Raw genomic sequence first — 16,316 nt, 5'->3', positions numbered from 1 at the left:
AAAAAAAAAAAAAAAAAAAAAAAAAAAAAAAAACTGGAACTGTAATACAGATTTGGTTACATTATCATAATTAAATCATGAACAAAACAATATTCAAGTTTTTCAGTGATCACTTTTCAGCAGTTTACCTGCAAGTCCCCCGCATCAAGAAAGTCTTAAAAAGTTTGCATTGGAATTATGGGATTTAGAATTTATATTATAGGGTAATATAATATAGAGGTAAAGAGATGAAATACAGGATTTTGAGTTTTGCAGGTATTAAAAAATAACACATGACCTACGTATAATTTTAACAAGACTCTCTAATTTGAGACAAACATAAATTAGCTCATTTGATTGAAAAATTAAAAAAAAGAGAATGTGCTAAGGAATGTCAATGAAAACAATCTCAAACGTTGCTGGTGAGAGAGTAAATTGATCCAAGCTACTTGAAAGGAAATTTAGCAATAGCTTTGATCTGGTAATTCTGCTGCTCTAAATCTGGCCTGTGGAAATACTCACAGAGGCATATGCAATAATTACACATAGTGGAAAGGCAAGACTAACCTCAGTGCCCCTCAAGAGAAATAATTCACTAAAATAAGATGTGTCTTTAGATGTACTATTTCAAAACTCTTAAAAACTATGTCTCTGTAAGCAGACATGTTGACAGGTAGAAGCCAAACTGTACGCCCGCTAGCTAGGCTCAAGATCACAAATGTTTTCCTGTCTATAATTCCAAGATGTTATAGCCCATGATGGTGGAAGGCAGTCCCATCCCATTGCCTCCATTTGTGTGTGGCCACTAGTAGTTTTTGCGTCCATCTCAATCCAGCCTCTTTGGGTGTCTTAGTTCTCACATCTCCAAAATGTTCTTCAAGAGGCAGGATCTGTTTTGCCTCATCATCCAAAACTCCCACACTCCCCACCAATCCTCAATCTTATTTTCCTTTTGCTCGCGTCAACTTTTCCTTCTTTCCAAAGACTATTCCAGTGATTTATCTTTTCTGTTTTATTAAAGTTTCATGCAATCCTGATGAACACCTTGGGGTAGGGGAGAGAAGAGCCTAGAATCCTTTTCTAATTCAGATGCAATGATTCTGAGTAGATGGCCAAGGGTTCTGAAATGTTAACATATGAGGTGACACGTGAAGGTTATGGGTGGTGGACCAGAGGATGGATAGGGAACCAGAACTCTCAGGATGGAAGACAAAAAATGCACAAATCCCTGGGACAGGCATGGGGCTCAGGTGAACTGGGAAGGGATCAGCATGGCTGGGGTCCTGGGTCCTGTGGGGAACAGGCAGAGATGAGATGAGGAAGACAGACAGGGAGCACACATCACAGGCCTACCCTGTATGGACTTTATCCCTGAGGTGATGGGAAGTGGTTTGTGTTTAAACAGAGGATCCGTATTATTTATTTATTTATTTTATTTTATTTATTTTTTATTTTTGAGATGGAGTCTCACTCTGTCACCCAGGCTGGAGTGCAGTGGTGTGATCATGACTCACTGCAACCTCTGCCTCCTGAGTTCAAGCAATTCTCCTGTCTCAGCCTCCCGAGTAGCTGGGACTACAGGCGCTCGCCACCACACCAGGCTAATTTTTGTGTTTTTAGTAGAGACAGGGCTTCACCATATTGGTCAGGCTGGTCTCGAACTTCTAACCTCAGGTGATCCACCCACCTCAGCCTCCCAAAGTGCTGGGATTACAGGCATGAGCCACCGTGTGCAGCCTGTAATATTAAATTACCCTGTGAAAGATGGTTGCAAAATTAAAGATGAGGTGATGCCAGGCTATAGCAGTGTCATGGTTTAGGAAAATGTTCATATGGTTAGATTAAAAAAAAGAGGATAAATTAATTATATTCCTCAAAGACATATGAGCATCGATATATAATCGGGACATATGTGTAGTCATCTGGGCCACCCCTCTGGGGTGAGTGCTGACTTTCCCCTGGAGCCTTCCTTTCTGCACTTCACTGTACCTTCCTTTTATTTGGCAAGTGCTGTTGTTACTACATGGAATCAGGGCTGATGCCCTTTTCCTGGAAGGACTAATTGCTTGTTATTATGACTGCGTGATACTAACTGCTCTTAACTGTACAATAGTGTGATATGTTCTAAGAACAGAACACACACTTTGGAGTTTGTAAACCTGGGCTTGAATCTTGCCTTTAGTACTTAGTAGCTGTGTGACCTTGGAAGGGGTATTTATCATATCTGAAACTCAGTTTTCTCATTTGGAAAATCTAGATAATGATAAAGAGAAAAAAAATTAAAAGATTTTTAAAAGGATATGATCATATCTAGATTACGATAATATCTAATCTGCAGTGTTGTTGGAAGGTTAAGGGCTATGCCTGGAAAGCACTCGGCATACAGCTGTCATTATTATGATGCGTATCCCATTTATTGCATCTGCTTTTTGACTTAGGTCAAGGGTAGGCAAGCCACAGCCCAGGACCAAATTGGCCCCCTGCTTGTTTTTGTAAACTTTAGTAGGAGCCCAGACACAATCATTTGTTTACATATTGTCTATGGTTACTTTCCTGCTATGCCAGCAGGGCTGCAACAGAGTTTGTATGATTTGCAAAGTCTAAAATATTAACTCTCTGGCCTTGTATAAAAAAAGTTTGCTGATCCCTAACTTAGGTTTTTTAAACGTTCCCCCTTATAAAGTTCTTCTCTCGTTAGGTTTTCTCTTTCACTCCACGCTTGTGTTGTTTAGATGTAAATTAATAGTGTGTCCTTTGATCAGCATGCTCAAAGGATACAAAATTACAGTTATATAGAAGGAATAAGTTCAAAGGATCTCTTGTACAGTGTGGTGACTATAGTTGATGATCTATCATATTCTTGAGAAATGATAAGAAACTCAATATAAGTATTCTCACCACAAAAATAATAACTGTAAGGTAATATATATGTTAATTAGATAGATTTTGCCATTTCACAATATACACACTTCAAAATACCATATTATACATGAGAAATTCATACAATTTTATCTGTCGATTTTAAAAAATCAATCAAAAATGTGTCTATGTGAAGAAGTGATAACAACAGCTTTCTGAAAAACTAAATGCTCATCTAGAAAGAGAACTTACATTGCAGTTTCTTCTGAAAAGCAAGTAAATGATTTAACAAGGCACTGCACTTTAGCACATATTTCTAAGTTGTGAATTTGCACATAAGGTTAATTTTGGCATTCCCCTATCCGTTAATGATTAATGTGGGCTAAATTTGCCTATAACATCTCCTCTGCAAATATTCTCAGGTGTCTTTTCCTTCACGCCTAACCAATCAGGGAGAATTTTATACATTTTATATATGTATATTTTATATGTAATATATATAGCTTTATAGATATATATAGCTTCTCTAAGATGAGAAACAAGAATTCAAGTGACAAAATATCATTGAACAATTAATCTGTTGGGTTAAATTTTGATGTCTCAGATGAAATCAAGTCTAACAAATATGTTAACATTTGTTTGAAGTGTACCTTTTATATACCCTTGAAGAGACCCAGTGATATCTTATTAGAATTTCAAAAATAATGGAAAATTATTAAGAAAAATGCCAAAAATCAGTCAAAATAAACCCAATTAACTTTTCTTGATGTCTCTACTCTAAAATTTTAGGATATTGTGATGTGCAATGCTGTCTTTATACTAGTGGTGCATTAAAGGGTGCAGTAATGGGCCCCCCTGTTTTTTTTTTTTTTTGAGATGGAGTCTCGTTCTGTCTCCCCAGCTGAAGGGCAGTGGCCCAATCTCAGCTCACTGTAACGTCTGCCCACTACCCCACCCCGTTCAAGCGATTCTCCTGCCTCAGCCTCCTGAGTAGCTGGGATTACAGGCATGTGCCACCCTGCTAATTTTTTGTATTTTTAGTAAAGATGGGGTTTTGTCATGTTGGCTAGGCTGGTCTCGAACTCCTGACCTCAGGTGATCCACCTGCCTTGGCCTCCCAAAGTGTTGAGATTACAGGTGTGAGCCACCACGCCTGGCTAAATGGGTTTCTTTCTTTCTTTCTTTTTCCTTCCTTCCTTCCTTCCTTTTTTCTTCTTTCTTTCTTTCCTTCTTTCTTTTTCTGAGACTAAATTTTGCTCTTGTTGCCCAGGCTGGAATGCAATGGCACAATCTCAGCTCACCACAACCTCCACCTCCCGGGTTCAAGAGATTCTTCTGCCTCAGCCTCCAGAGTAGCTGGGATTACAGGCATGTGCCACCACGCCAGACTAATTTTGTATTTTTAGTAGAAATGGGGTTTCTCCATGTTGGTCAGGCTGGTCTCGAACTCCCGACCTCAGGTGATCCACCCACCTCGGCCTCCCAAAGTTCTGGGATTACAGGTGTGAGCCACTGCACCCGGCCTTGAATGGGCCCTTTTAAGTGCATTAAAGTGGAAGATGAATTGAAGCAAAGGGCCTAAACTAGGAAATTATGAAGATTAAATGTGTTAATATATATATTTTTGTTTATAAGTTTTACGTATTATTACTCTGCATAGCTTTAGAAAGGTCTTTTAAAAGCCTCCTTAGTGTGCTCTCTGCTGCCCTCTGCTGCTAATTTTCAGAAATTAATTTTGATTCTGATTAATGCTCACTTTATTCTTCATAATCTCATTCAAAATTAAAGTTTGATGGTACTCTAGACATAATTTAATCCCACATTCTCAATTTACAGATGATAAGTTGAGTGTCTGAGAGGTTAAGAACATGAACTTGGGCCCTGTTTCCTGACTGCTGGTGATTTTGGACACTACTCAATTTTGTCATCTGTAAAACGAGCATAATAATAGTACCTAAATATTAGAGTTTTTTTGTGATGATCAATTAATTTAGTACATAAAAAGCACTTAGAATATTATCTGGGTTGTACCTAGTACTATGTTAGCTATTTTATCGATTTGGCAACAACTAAACTAAAACCACTGCTAGTGACAAGATCAGAGTTAGAACTGGTCTCTTAAATACTAGTGCGTGCTGTCTGTCTCTCTCTCTCTTCATATATATATATGGGTGTGTGAGTATTTATGTACACACACATATATATTTTATAAAATATATACAATTCTCCATGATTTGTTAAGTGTGAAGGAAAAGACACCGGAAGACATTTGTAGATGAGATGTTCTAGGTAACATACATATATTTATATATATACACCACATATGTATATTGCCTGAATGAGTATGAAATTAAATTTTGCCTTCAAATATAGTTTTTTGTTTTTTTTTTCAGACGGAGTCTTGCTCTGTCACCAGGCTGGAGTGCAGTGGCACAATCTTGGCTCACTGCAATCTCCACCTCCCTGGTTCAAGTGATTCTCCTGCCTCAGCCTCCCGAGCAGCTGGGATAACAGGCGCACGCCACCACCCCCAGCTAATTTTTGTATTTTTAGTAGAGACGGGGTTTCACCATGTTGGCCAGGATGGTCTCGAACTCCTGACCTCGTGATCCATCCACCTCGGCCTCCCAAAGTGCTGGGATTACAGGTGCGAGCCACCGTGCCCAGCCCGAATATAGATTTTTAAAATGTGACTTGTTCAATGCATCCAAAGCTCTTGTAGTCTTTACAAAGCCCTTGCTGCTGCTCCTTCCTGCTTATACTGTTCCAGGTAGGCTCCCCACAGAAGAAGTTACAAACCTAGAAAGCTCCTCAAGCCCTCAATATAAATTCCTACTGCCTGCAAGTGGAAGGTGACTTCACTGTGGACTTTAAGTAGCTTCTCTAATGAGCTGCCTACCTGAATCTCCAATGGACAATTACACACTTGCACCCAGACAGTCTATCTCTTGTCAGGCTCAAGAAGAGCTAAGCTAAACCCATTGCTTCCTCCGCAGCTCCTCCTGATCTTCCCATTTTGGTCAATGATGGTGCCATTTCCCCTACATACCCACACTCAGAGTTACTTTTGGCTCCTCTCTCTCCTTCACTTCCATGTCTGGGGGTCTTGGTCTCTCAAATGCATTCCTTCTCTTTCTTTTCTCCTACCACCCTCCTGGTTCCTGTCCCAGTCATCTCAGGCTGGGATGAATCCAGCAGCCTCCTAACTTGGGTCCTTAATACCAATCTCACTCTGCTGAAATTAATTTTGCACTTTATTGCTATATTATATCATGTGGTGAATCAGCTTCCTTACCTGCCAGAACGTTGCAGTGCCTACAGGATGAATCAAATGTACTCAGTCTTGGATGTCCCAACTTACCTCCCTGACCTGACCTTATCTCCCACTCCTCCCTCTCGGGAATCTTTTTTTCTTTTTTTTTGCTGGGGACATGTCTATCCCTAGACACTAGGATGCACTTTCTGCTTTTCCATCATCAGACCCACCACTTTACTGGTCTGTCTTGGGTCCTACACATCAGAATGATAGGGTTCTTATTCTGCCAGAATTAAGATACCAGCAAATCTCTCAGTTGACAAATAGGAAAAGGGGCCCATTACTGTACTCAAAATAAAATTCTAGGCCCTTTTCCTTCATTGTTATGAAGGAGTGTGGAGATTATCCAGAGTACTTATAAAACTCAGCTGCATACAATGAAAGAAGACTCCATTAGGGCTGATTGTTTAATATGAAGAGAAATAAGATAAATAGTGGGAGACTTGGGGTGTGTCTGAATGGGGATAAGGGGTCCTAAAGGGGGGATTTGGCAAACTGGGACATTTCAAGAAAGGCTCTTAGGTGAGCATGACACTGACAAACAACGCTTGCACCCCACCTACTTTGGTGTTTGTTACTGACCCACATGAAATTGACAACACAAACCTCTTCACTTTTATTGCCCTTCTCTCCTCTGTCTGCAATGTTTTCCCTCTTTTCACTGCCTATCGGAATCCTTTCTGTCTGTAGGGCCAAATAAAGGTTAACCCGTCACACAGTCATCTCTTTCTCTTATTCACCCTTAGAATATGCAATATCTTTAACCACAAACAGCTGTACAGGAAATGCCATCTTCTTCTCCCCCCACCCCCTTAGTTACTATTTATTTATTTATTTGAGACAGAGCCTTGCTCTGTCATCCAGGCTGGAGTGCAGTGGCACGATCTCGACTCACTGCAACCTCCACCTCCCCAGTTCAAGTGATTCTCCTGCCTCAGCCTCCTGAGTAGCTGGGATTATAGGCGCCTGCCACCACGCCTGGCTAATTTATGTATTTTTTAGTAGAGATGGGGTTTCATCATTTTGCCAGGCTGGTCTCGAACTCCTGACCTCAGGTGATCCGCTCTCCTTGGCCTCCCAAAGTGCTGGGATTACAGGTGTGAGCCACCGTACCTGGCCCTTAGTTACTTTAAAATATTTATCTTTAGTTTTTATTTTAATTAAAAATTTAATCACAGTTTTACTTGCACACAAATTGGGTCAAATAATTCTGAGAAGTTTGTTATGGAAAACTGCTGTCCTTGCCTCCTTTTCCAGAAGCAACTACTTTTATCTCCCTTAACTAATTACTTGATATTTACCATCATTTCTTTAAATAGCATGCTTGTGTTGCAACTTTTGGATTTTTCAGTTTGGGGCATTATTTCTTGACTTGTCATCATGAAGAGGAGGATTTATTTCTCCTTCTTCCCCTGGCTTCACCAAGGATATACAACTTTGTCCCCCTCCTCTCACTATACAGACTGGCCACCTAGTCTGGACTCACAGGCAAATGCCTAGGATGATTTTTATTGGTATCACTGTACTATATATATATATTAAAATAGTATTTTATACATACATGATATTCTGCTATATATGATAAAAATATTTTATCTTTGTTTACTGACTTTATGGTCACCCTGTGGTTATGTTTTAAATTGAGTTAGATCTATTTTCAGTGCTTTCTATTATCATGTCCTATATTATCATGACTATATAAAAGCTATTTATAACTTAGCCTTGTAGTAGACCATGGGTTGTTTTTGTTTTGCTTTGTTTTTTCTCAATACAACTTTCTTTTTTTTTTTTTTTTCTTGAGACATGGTCTCGCTCTGTTGCCCAGCCTGGAGTGCAGCGGCACAATCACAGCTCACTGCTGCCTCGAACTCCTGGGCTCTAGAGATCCTCCCACCTCAGCCTGCCAAGTAGCTGGGACCACCACGCCTGGCTAATTTTGGAATTTCTTGTAGAGATATGATCTCCCTATATTGCCCAGGCTGGTCTCAAACTCCTGGGTTCAAGCGGTTCTCCCGCCTCAGCCTCCCAAAGTGCTTGGATTACAGGCATGAGCCACTGTGCCTGGCTTTACTGCTACACAACTTTCTTAAAATTATCAATTGGAGATTATAATTGTCTAGATCTGTGATGTCTATATGGCAGCTACTAGCCAAATGTGGCTATTTAAATTAAATTAGATTAAGTCAAATTAAAATTTCAGTCACAGTAGCCACATTTTAAGCGGCTATTGGCTATCATATTGTAAAGCACAGATATTGGACATTTTCATCACTTCAAGACGTTCTATTGGATAGCACTTTTGTCACCTCAGAGATGACCTAAGAGAATGCACAATTAAAATGAAAATATCTTTACAATTTTTCGTTGAACAATTCACACAGGCATTCTAGGCTTCTCCAAATAGAAGCATTTAAAAAACTTTAAAAGAAATTCTATATCATCCTTGCTTCAAAATAGTGAAACAAAAAAAAGCCTCAAATAAGTGTTCTAATCCCATTTCATTACCAAACATCTAATAGTTTATGCTCTGGCTTTACCATCTCTTTTTTTTTTTTATTTGTTTGTTTTTGAGACAGAGTCTCACTCTATCATCCAGGCTGGAGTGCAGTGGCTCAATCTCGGCTCACTGCAACCTCCACCTCCCAGGTTCAAGCGATTCTCCTGCCTCATCCTCCCGAGTAGCTGGGATTGCAGGCATGTGCCACCATGCCTGGCTAATTTTTGTATTTTTAGTAAAGACAGGGTTTCACTATGTTGGCCAGGCTGGTCTCAAACTTCTGACCTCATGTGATCCACCTGCCTCAGCTTCCCAAAGTGCTGGGATTACAGGCATGAACCACCACGCCCGGCCTGGCTTTACTATCTTTTGTTAGCTCCTTTCTGACACCCCTTGAAAGGAATACAGAAGCAAATTAATTACTCAGATGTTACTTTAGTATGCTAAAAATAACTGTCATGGTATGCTATGATGGCGATCAACCAATGAACTTTAAATTGCAATTATAGGCTGGGTGCAGTGGCTCATGCCTGTAATCCCAGCACTTTGGGAGGCCAAGGCAGGTGGATCGCTTCAGGTCAGGAGTTCGAGACCAGCCGGGACAACATGGTGAAACCTCATCTCTACTAAGAATACAAAAATTAGCTGGGAGTGGTGGCATGCACCTGTGGTCCCAGCTACTTGGGAGGCTGAGGCACGAGAATCACTTGAACCGGGGAGGTGGAGGTTACAGTGAGCCGAGATCACACCACTGCATTCCAGCCTAGGTGAAAGAGCGAGACCGTCTCAAAAAAAAAAAAAATTATTGCAATTATAATTAGCAATCGTTAGTATTTAAAAATTTTATGTTATCACCTTCACTATTTTCTAAGTCTTTGCTGTCCCATAGAGTAGTCATGTGACAATTAAAATTAAATTAAATTAAAAATTGAGTTGCCTTAGCCATATTACAAGTGCCCAATAACTACATGTGGCTATTGGCTGCCATTTTGGACAACACAGATATAGATCATTCCATCATCCCAGGAAGCTCTGTTGGACAGTGCTGGTCTGGATTTTTCATTTGCTTAGCTTTTTCTAATTTATCCCCAAAGTTTGTAGTCAATTATATAAGTTGTATTTCATGATGGTCAGATCTTTTCAGTTGTCTTCAATTTTATCTTTAGCTTCAGAAGCCTTCTGATCTGTTCTAATCAGCCTGGTTGCCTTTTAAGCCTGTTACATATGCAGCTTTCATCCTGGAATGTCTTTTCACTGTCATCATGGGCAGGTCTCCTCTTCACAACTCCTGGGCCTAGGACAAAAAATGGGGAGCCTCAGTCTTCAGCCCTTCCATCTTTTTTTCCCAGTCCTGACATTGAGCCCACACACCTAAGCTCTGTCTACAGCCCTCACTAAAAACCACCTCTTCGTCATCTTTTGGGCCTAGGGGTGTGTGCATGTTCAGTTTCCCCAAGTCTGCCCTAATCATGATGGATTTGGGAAGGAGCCTGTGCAGACTCTGTAACTGGGTCTGCCATCTGAGCAGGGAATTCTGAGGTCCTGAATACCAGAAGTATGAGATAGAAGGCAGCAGTATAGAGGCTGGGTGGCCCCCATCATGTTGGACTCTAGAACTCCTTACCCTGTTGGGAGAGGTGCAACCTTAAGGAGGGCCAGAGCGGCCCTTTACATTGCAGGGTTTAGAACAAGGGCTCAGGCTATCCTAGTTTAAGGGCTGTTTGTTTCTCTCCTGTGCTGGATTTCCTGTTTCCTGTATCCTTTGTCTCCATTTTATTGTTTTACTTACTCCTTTCAGTGGAGCACATATTCTATTGACTTTCTGAGAAAGATGCGTGGAAAATCAGCTATTTGAGACTTGTAACCTAGGAATATATTTATTCTATCATCATACTTAATTGATAACTTGGTCTCGGTTGAAAGTAACTAGTTGAATGAAAATTCAGAATTTGTAGACATTTTTTCATTGTCTTATTGTTTCTTATGTTGCTGTTGAGAAGTCTGAAGATTCTGGTTCTTGGTCTTTTTTTGTGACTCTTTTTTTCATTCTGGAAGCTTATAGGATCTTCTCTTTGTCCCAAGTGTTCTGTCATTTCACATTCATGAGAGGAGGTATAGATCGATTTTCACTCACTATTTTGATAACTTTAGTCTTTCCATTCTGGGAAATATTCTTAAATTGTGTCTTTGAATTTCTCCCCTGTTTTCTCTGGTCTGTCTTTCTGAACATCCTATTATTCAGATAATAGATCTCCTGGACTGGTCCTCTCTAGTTTTATTTTCCATCTTGTAATTTTGTTCTGCTTTCAAAATAATAATTTGCCTCAACTTTACTTTTCAATCCTTCCATTGAGGTTTAAAATTATCATTTTTAATTTCTAACAGCTTCAGAATTCTTTTTTATAGCATCCCATTTGTAATTCAAGATTATATTATACCTTAACTCTTTAAGAATATTGATGGTAGAATCTGCCACCTCCTTCACCCCACCCTAAGTTTGTTTCCTCCAAATGACTATTTTGGTCTTTCTCATATCAGACTTTTCCTCAGATGTTTCAGAATTCTACTCATACTTAAGGATAAAGATCCAAAAAGCTCAATAGGCTCTATTAATTGTGGGCTTAAATAAAGGATGATCTGGTTGCCTGTTGAGTTGGGGAACCTCTGATGTCAATTGCTCTTCTTCTCAGACAAGTCCGATTGCCCAAAACATTCTTCCCAATATCCTGCCTAGAAGGTGGATACTCCTCTTGCTAGCATTCTTGGAGCTGAGTAAGGGGAGAGAGGTCATGGATCTCAGCAAAAATATGCATATGTTTATTTAATTGATCTAGTATCAATTCAGTAACTTTACTCTCAACTGGTATTCCCTACTCCAGAGACCCTCTGTTTCACTCTTTAGAGACTACATTTCAAGTTTTTCTTTGGGGTTAAGGATGGGGAGTGTCACCTGGCTGCATGGCCAGGTGTGAAAGATGAGCTGAGTTTCTGACTGATTTTTAAATAGATTTTCAATATTTCTTACTTTAGGTATATCCCCTTTACTCTCACTCCAAAAAGGCATGTGGTACCACCAATTCCTCAACATTTAGGGGAATTTAAATCAGATTGGCTCTTTGCTTTCCCCATGTGTATTAGTCCATTCTCATGCTGCTGTAAAGAACTGCCTGAGACTGGGTAATTTATAAAGGAAAGAGGTTTAATTGACTCAGTTCTGCAGGGCTGGGGAGCCTCAGGAAACACAATCATGGTAGTAGGCACCTCTTCACAGGGTGGCAGGAGAGGGAATGAGTGCCCAGAGAAGGGGAAAGCCCCTTATAAAACCATTGGATCTCGTGAGAACTAACTCACTATTACGAGAACAGGATGGGGAAAACCACCTCCATGATTCAATGATCTCCACATGGTCCCTCCCACGACACATGGGGATTATGGGAACTACAATTCCAGATGAGATTTGGGTGGGGACACAGCAAACCATATCACCATGGCTCTTGTAAGATTCAGTTTTCTTAGGTCTCCTGTCATTAATCCTCAATCTCCTGCTCCTCAGCTTCTAAAATGTTATTGTACTGGTCTCTTCTCCTGTTGTTTTTTTGCGGTGTGTATTTGTGTGTGTGTGTGTGTGTGTGTGTGTGTGTATTATACCTTTTTAAAAAGCATTTATTGTTGTTTCAGTGAAGTTTCGAAAGGAAGAAAAAATACATGCATGTACCTATTCTGCTATCTTTCCTAGGGATCCTTGCTTTCTTCAACCTCAATTGGATATCTTTTTTGAGCTCACGTTCTCCAGACTGGTGGGAAAGTACTCATTGTCAATCAGGATTTCCTCAGTCACTTCAGGGCTCCCTCCTCCTTGGATGTGCGTCTAAGTTTTAGATTGTTTATATAAAACCATAGGGTCAGCTGAGGATGGGAGTGGGTGGGGGATATCTTTGGTTGTCATCATGTAGCCATACTGGTATCCATGGCAACTCATCATTCATCTGGTCCCTGGTTTGTAGTCTATGGAGATCATGTCTGCAATCTTTCTACCCCAACTATAGGTCTTCTCCAGGGTTTCAGGCTCTCAGCAGCATGCTGATGTGTGAGCAGACTTGATGAGGCAGCCTCATGCCGGCCCACCCAGGTGATCCGTGTGGCTGTCTCTCCTTCTGCTTCTGCACCATGCTGGGCATGAGATAATTTTGCAAACCTGTCTACTCTTGGCTCCCAAATCTCTCTGGAGACATACTTTTTCCCTCCATGGGGGACTCAGTCTACTTAAGTTTATTATTAGTGCATAAATATTATGCCTTAAGTCCTTCATGGTTCTGGATTCTGAGGTGTAAAAGCTCAGGTTATGGTTTCTCAAAAGTCATTTCTCCCAAATGATTATTTCTTCCAGGAGTTTCTAAAGCCCATTCAGATACGCAAAAGTCAACAGATCGTTTATGCTCTGATTTTCCACAATGATATTCTGAGAACTTGAAGGCAGAATGCCCTAGCTATAGCCTAGGTGGGGGTAGGGTGTTGAGGGCCAGGAAGTAACCGCATCCCCATTAGTTCTTTATGATAAACTCTTTCTCTGTTTCTTATCTTTCCATGTAGGTAACATTGGCCTTTTCACCTGGATATTAGGTTTGAGGGCAGAACTTCACATAGATTTTTAAGGAGAGGGCAACTTTTTTTTTTTAATCCTTATAAGCGTGTTCAGCATACAGAAATTACTTCATGGATTTGTTGAAGACCTTTAGCTTAGTGTCTTCATGGCACATAACTGTGCCCAGAATATAGTAAACATTAAAAAAATTGAGATTTGCTAAATAAACCAGGAATAGTTCCAAAAGAGAAAAAAAACATTTACAATCTTACCCTTATACAATTTTTAAAAAAGGGAAACATTTTATTTACCTGGGAAACAATAATTACATGAATGTAAAAGAGATGTTAACAATTTTTAAAAGGACCTTTATGTATGGTTAACAAAAATCCTTCTTTTCTTATTTGACATTTCAAGTTCAGGCTCAAGTTGACAGGTCTGTTTCAGAAGCCCAGCTCTCAAGGCCCAAGAGGACCAGTTTTCCTTGCTGTTGCCTTTTGCCCCAGTGCCGGGAATGCCAGTGTGTTCTGTTTTTAGAAAATGCAGCTGCTGGTTTCTAGCCTGTTCTAGCCACTCTAGACCAGTGACAATTGCTGGGGGTAGGGAGGGGAGGCAGATGTGGGGAAAGTCCATGGTCAGGAAAGCTCCTTGGTAACTAGGAGGTAAACACATCAGTTAGATACAGAGACATTTTCAGGATGTATTCTGAGAACTGGGATAGAGAAAGAAATTTATTCTGGGATACAAAGGCAGGGTAGGCTTTGTGGTACTTCATGATGTGCTGAGCACAGATTAATTTCATACCATGTCATTGTTGAAAATTCTTTAACCCAAATTAACAAATACCTTTTGAGTCTCTTCAGAAATGCAAATAACTGTGCTAGCTCCTAGGGATCCAATACAAAGTTAAGTAAGACACAGCACTTGTTTTCAGTAGAATTTGCCACAGATTTTCTCATTGTTTTGCTCATAATCCACTAGCCATGTTTCTCTCCAATCTGCAACTTCTAGATCATTGTTCATTTCCTATGGGGCAGAATGTAAATGCTTTTGCCTGACTGCCAAGGCTCTTCACGATCCAATTTCAGCCTATTTTCCCAATTCCTTCTGCTTGTGCTCAGCTTCTTTGTATGTGGTGAGTAGGTAATGCTACCATATTATCTTATAACCCTGTTCCTATGGCTGGAACTCCTAATTACTCTACAGCATTCAGCTGAAATGTCACCTTCCCTATGACGCATCCTGTGACTTCTCCCCCTTTGCCCCAGGCTAAGTTAGGGACCCCCCCTGCCGTACTTCCTTTTTACCTATCACTATTATAATCCTCAGTGATATAATATTGGAATTGTTTATATCTAGTTGATTTTTTCCTATAGTGGGAAACTTCCTGAGGGATGGAATTGTATGCTTTTCATTTTTATATCCTTAGCACATGCCATAGTCCTGGTACACAGTAGGCACAGAATTAGTAAGAGCTTGGTGAATGAATAAAGTGAATGTATTCATTGTCCTTATTTTTTGATATATCAAGTGCCAACTTCTAAAATTTCCCCACTCTTACTCATCAATTCTCTTTCCAGAATGCTGTCAGAAGGATATCTCAGTGGACTTGAGTACTGGAATGACATCCACTGGAGTTGTGCCTCTTATAATGAGCAGGTGGCTGGGGAAAAGGAAGAGGAGACAAGTTCTGTTGCTACTCTTTCCTATTCCTCTGTGGATGAAACACAAGTCAGAAGTCTCTACGTGAGCTGCAAATCATCTGGCAAGTTTATCTCTTCAGTGCATTCAAGAGAGAGCCAACATAGCAGAAGTCAGAGAGTCACAGTGCTGCAGACAAACCCCAATCCTGTGTTTGAAAGCCCAAACTTGGCTGCAGTTGAAATATGTAGAGATGCCAGCAGAGAGACCTACTTGGTTCCACCTTCTTGCAAAAGTATTTGCAAGAATTATAATGACTTACAGATTGCAGGGGGCCAGGTGATGGCCATTAATTCAGTGACAACAGATTTTCCCTCTGAGAGCAGTTTTGAATATGGCCCTTTGCTGAAGTCATCTGAGATTCCTTTACCCATGGAGGATTCCATTTCTACTCAGCCCAGTGACTTTCCCCAGAAACCTATCCAGCGGTACTCATCCTATTGGAGAATAACAAGCATCAAAGAGAAAAGCAGCTTGCAAATGCAGAATCCTATTTCGAATGCAGTGCTGAATGAGTACCTGGAGCAGAAGGTTGTGGAGTTATATAAACAGTACATTATGGACACCGTGTTTCATGACAGTTCTCCTACCCAGATTCTGGCGTCTGAACTCATCATGACAAGTGTAGACCAAATCAGTCTTCAAGTGTCTAGAGAGAAGAATCTGGAGACCTCAAAAGCCAGAGATATAGTCTTTAGCCGCCTATTGCAATTGATGTCAACTGAAATTACTGAAATTAGCACTCCTAGTCTCCATATTTCTCAGTATAGCAATGTAAATCCATAGAGAGGATGCTTCCATTACTGTCTCTCATTTACTTAAACATGAAGCAACACTGTATCCATTTATTCTGAGAATGTGCAGGAGGGGGTAGTGAAGGGGAATTAAGGGCTAGAGAAGTAAAGGTCAGCTGGAATTCATGTGTGAATCATGGGGAAATCTCATAATACTACACTTGATGAAGGAATATGGTAAGAGGAGCCATAAGGAATGATTTCAAAGAGAGGTGTGTACAGCAAGGAAGCAAAAATAAAAATGATCAAAAAAGAAAAGGTTAATTCATTTGAAGAAACATAGGAATTAAAAAAGAACAAAAAGGCCAAAGGGCCGGGCAGTATGCCTGTAATCCAGATTTGGAGGTGATGTGGGTGTTGCCTGAGTCGGATGTCAAAAGGTTTCAGGGTAAAGAGTTAAGAATATATTTGTTAACCAAATAAATTCATCCAACTAGTTTCTTTTTGAAGGAAATGGACTGTAGAAGGCTGCTATATTTATATTTGGGTAGAAAGATAGGGTCAAACAGTTTTCAAAATATGTTTCTCTCTCCTTTGTCTATTCTGTATCAGATCATTTAAAGGTATATTCTTTGTAAATATTAAAAC

General features: G+C 40.1%; 1 protein-coding gene across 1 annotated transcript in view; it reads left to right on the top strand.

Moving 5' to 3' along the window:
* TASL (TLR adaptor interacting with endolysosomal SLC15A4) overlaps nt 1-16,019 on the top strand; it is a 19,237-nt gene extending 3,218 nt beyond the window's left edge. The window contains exon 3 of the mRNA XM_032756315.2: nt 14,814-16,019. Coding sequence (XP_032612206.1) covers nt 14,815-15,720 — 906 coding nt within the window. The 5' untranslated portion in view covers nt 14,814 and the 3' untranslated portion in view covers nt 15,721-16,019. The remainder of the gene's footprint in view (nt 1-14,813) is intronic.
* The last annotated feature ends 297 nt before the right edge of the window (nt 16,020-16,316 follow it).

This window comes from Hylobates moloch, unplaced genomic scaffold, assembly GCF_009828535.3.
Source record: "Hylobates moloch isolate HMO894 unplaced genomic scaffold, HMol_V3 SCAFFOLD_7, whole genome shotgun sequence".
NCBI lineage: Eukaryota > Metazoa > Chordata > Mammalia > Primates > Hylobatidae > Hylobates > Hylobates moloch.
Note: the sequence above shows the minus strand (reverse complement) of the source record. Positions and strands in the feature narration are given on the sequence as shown.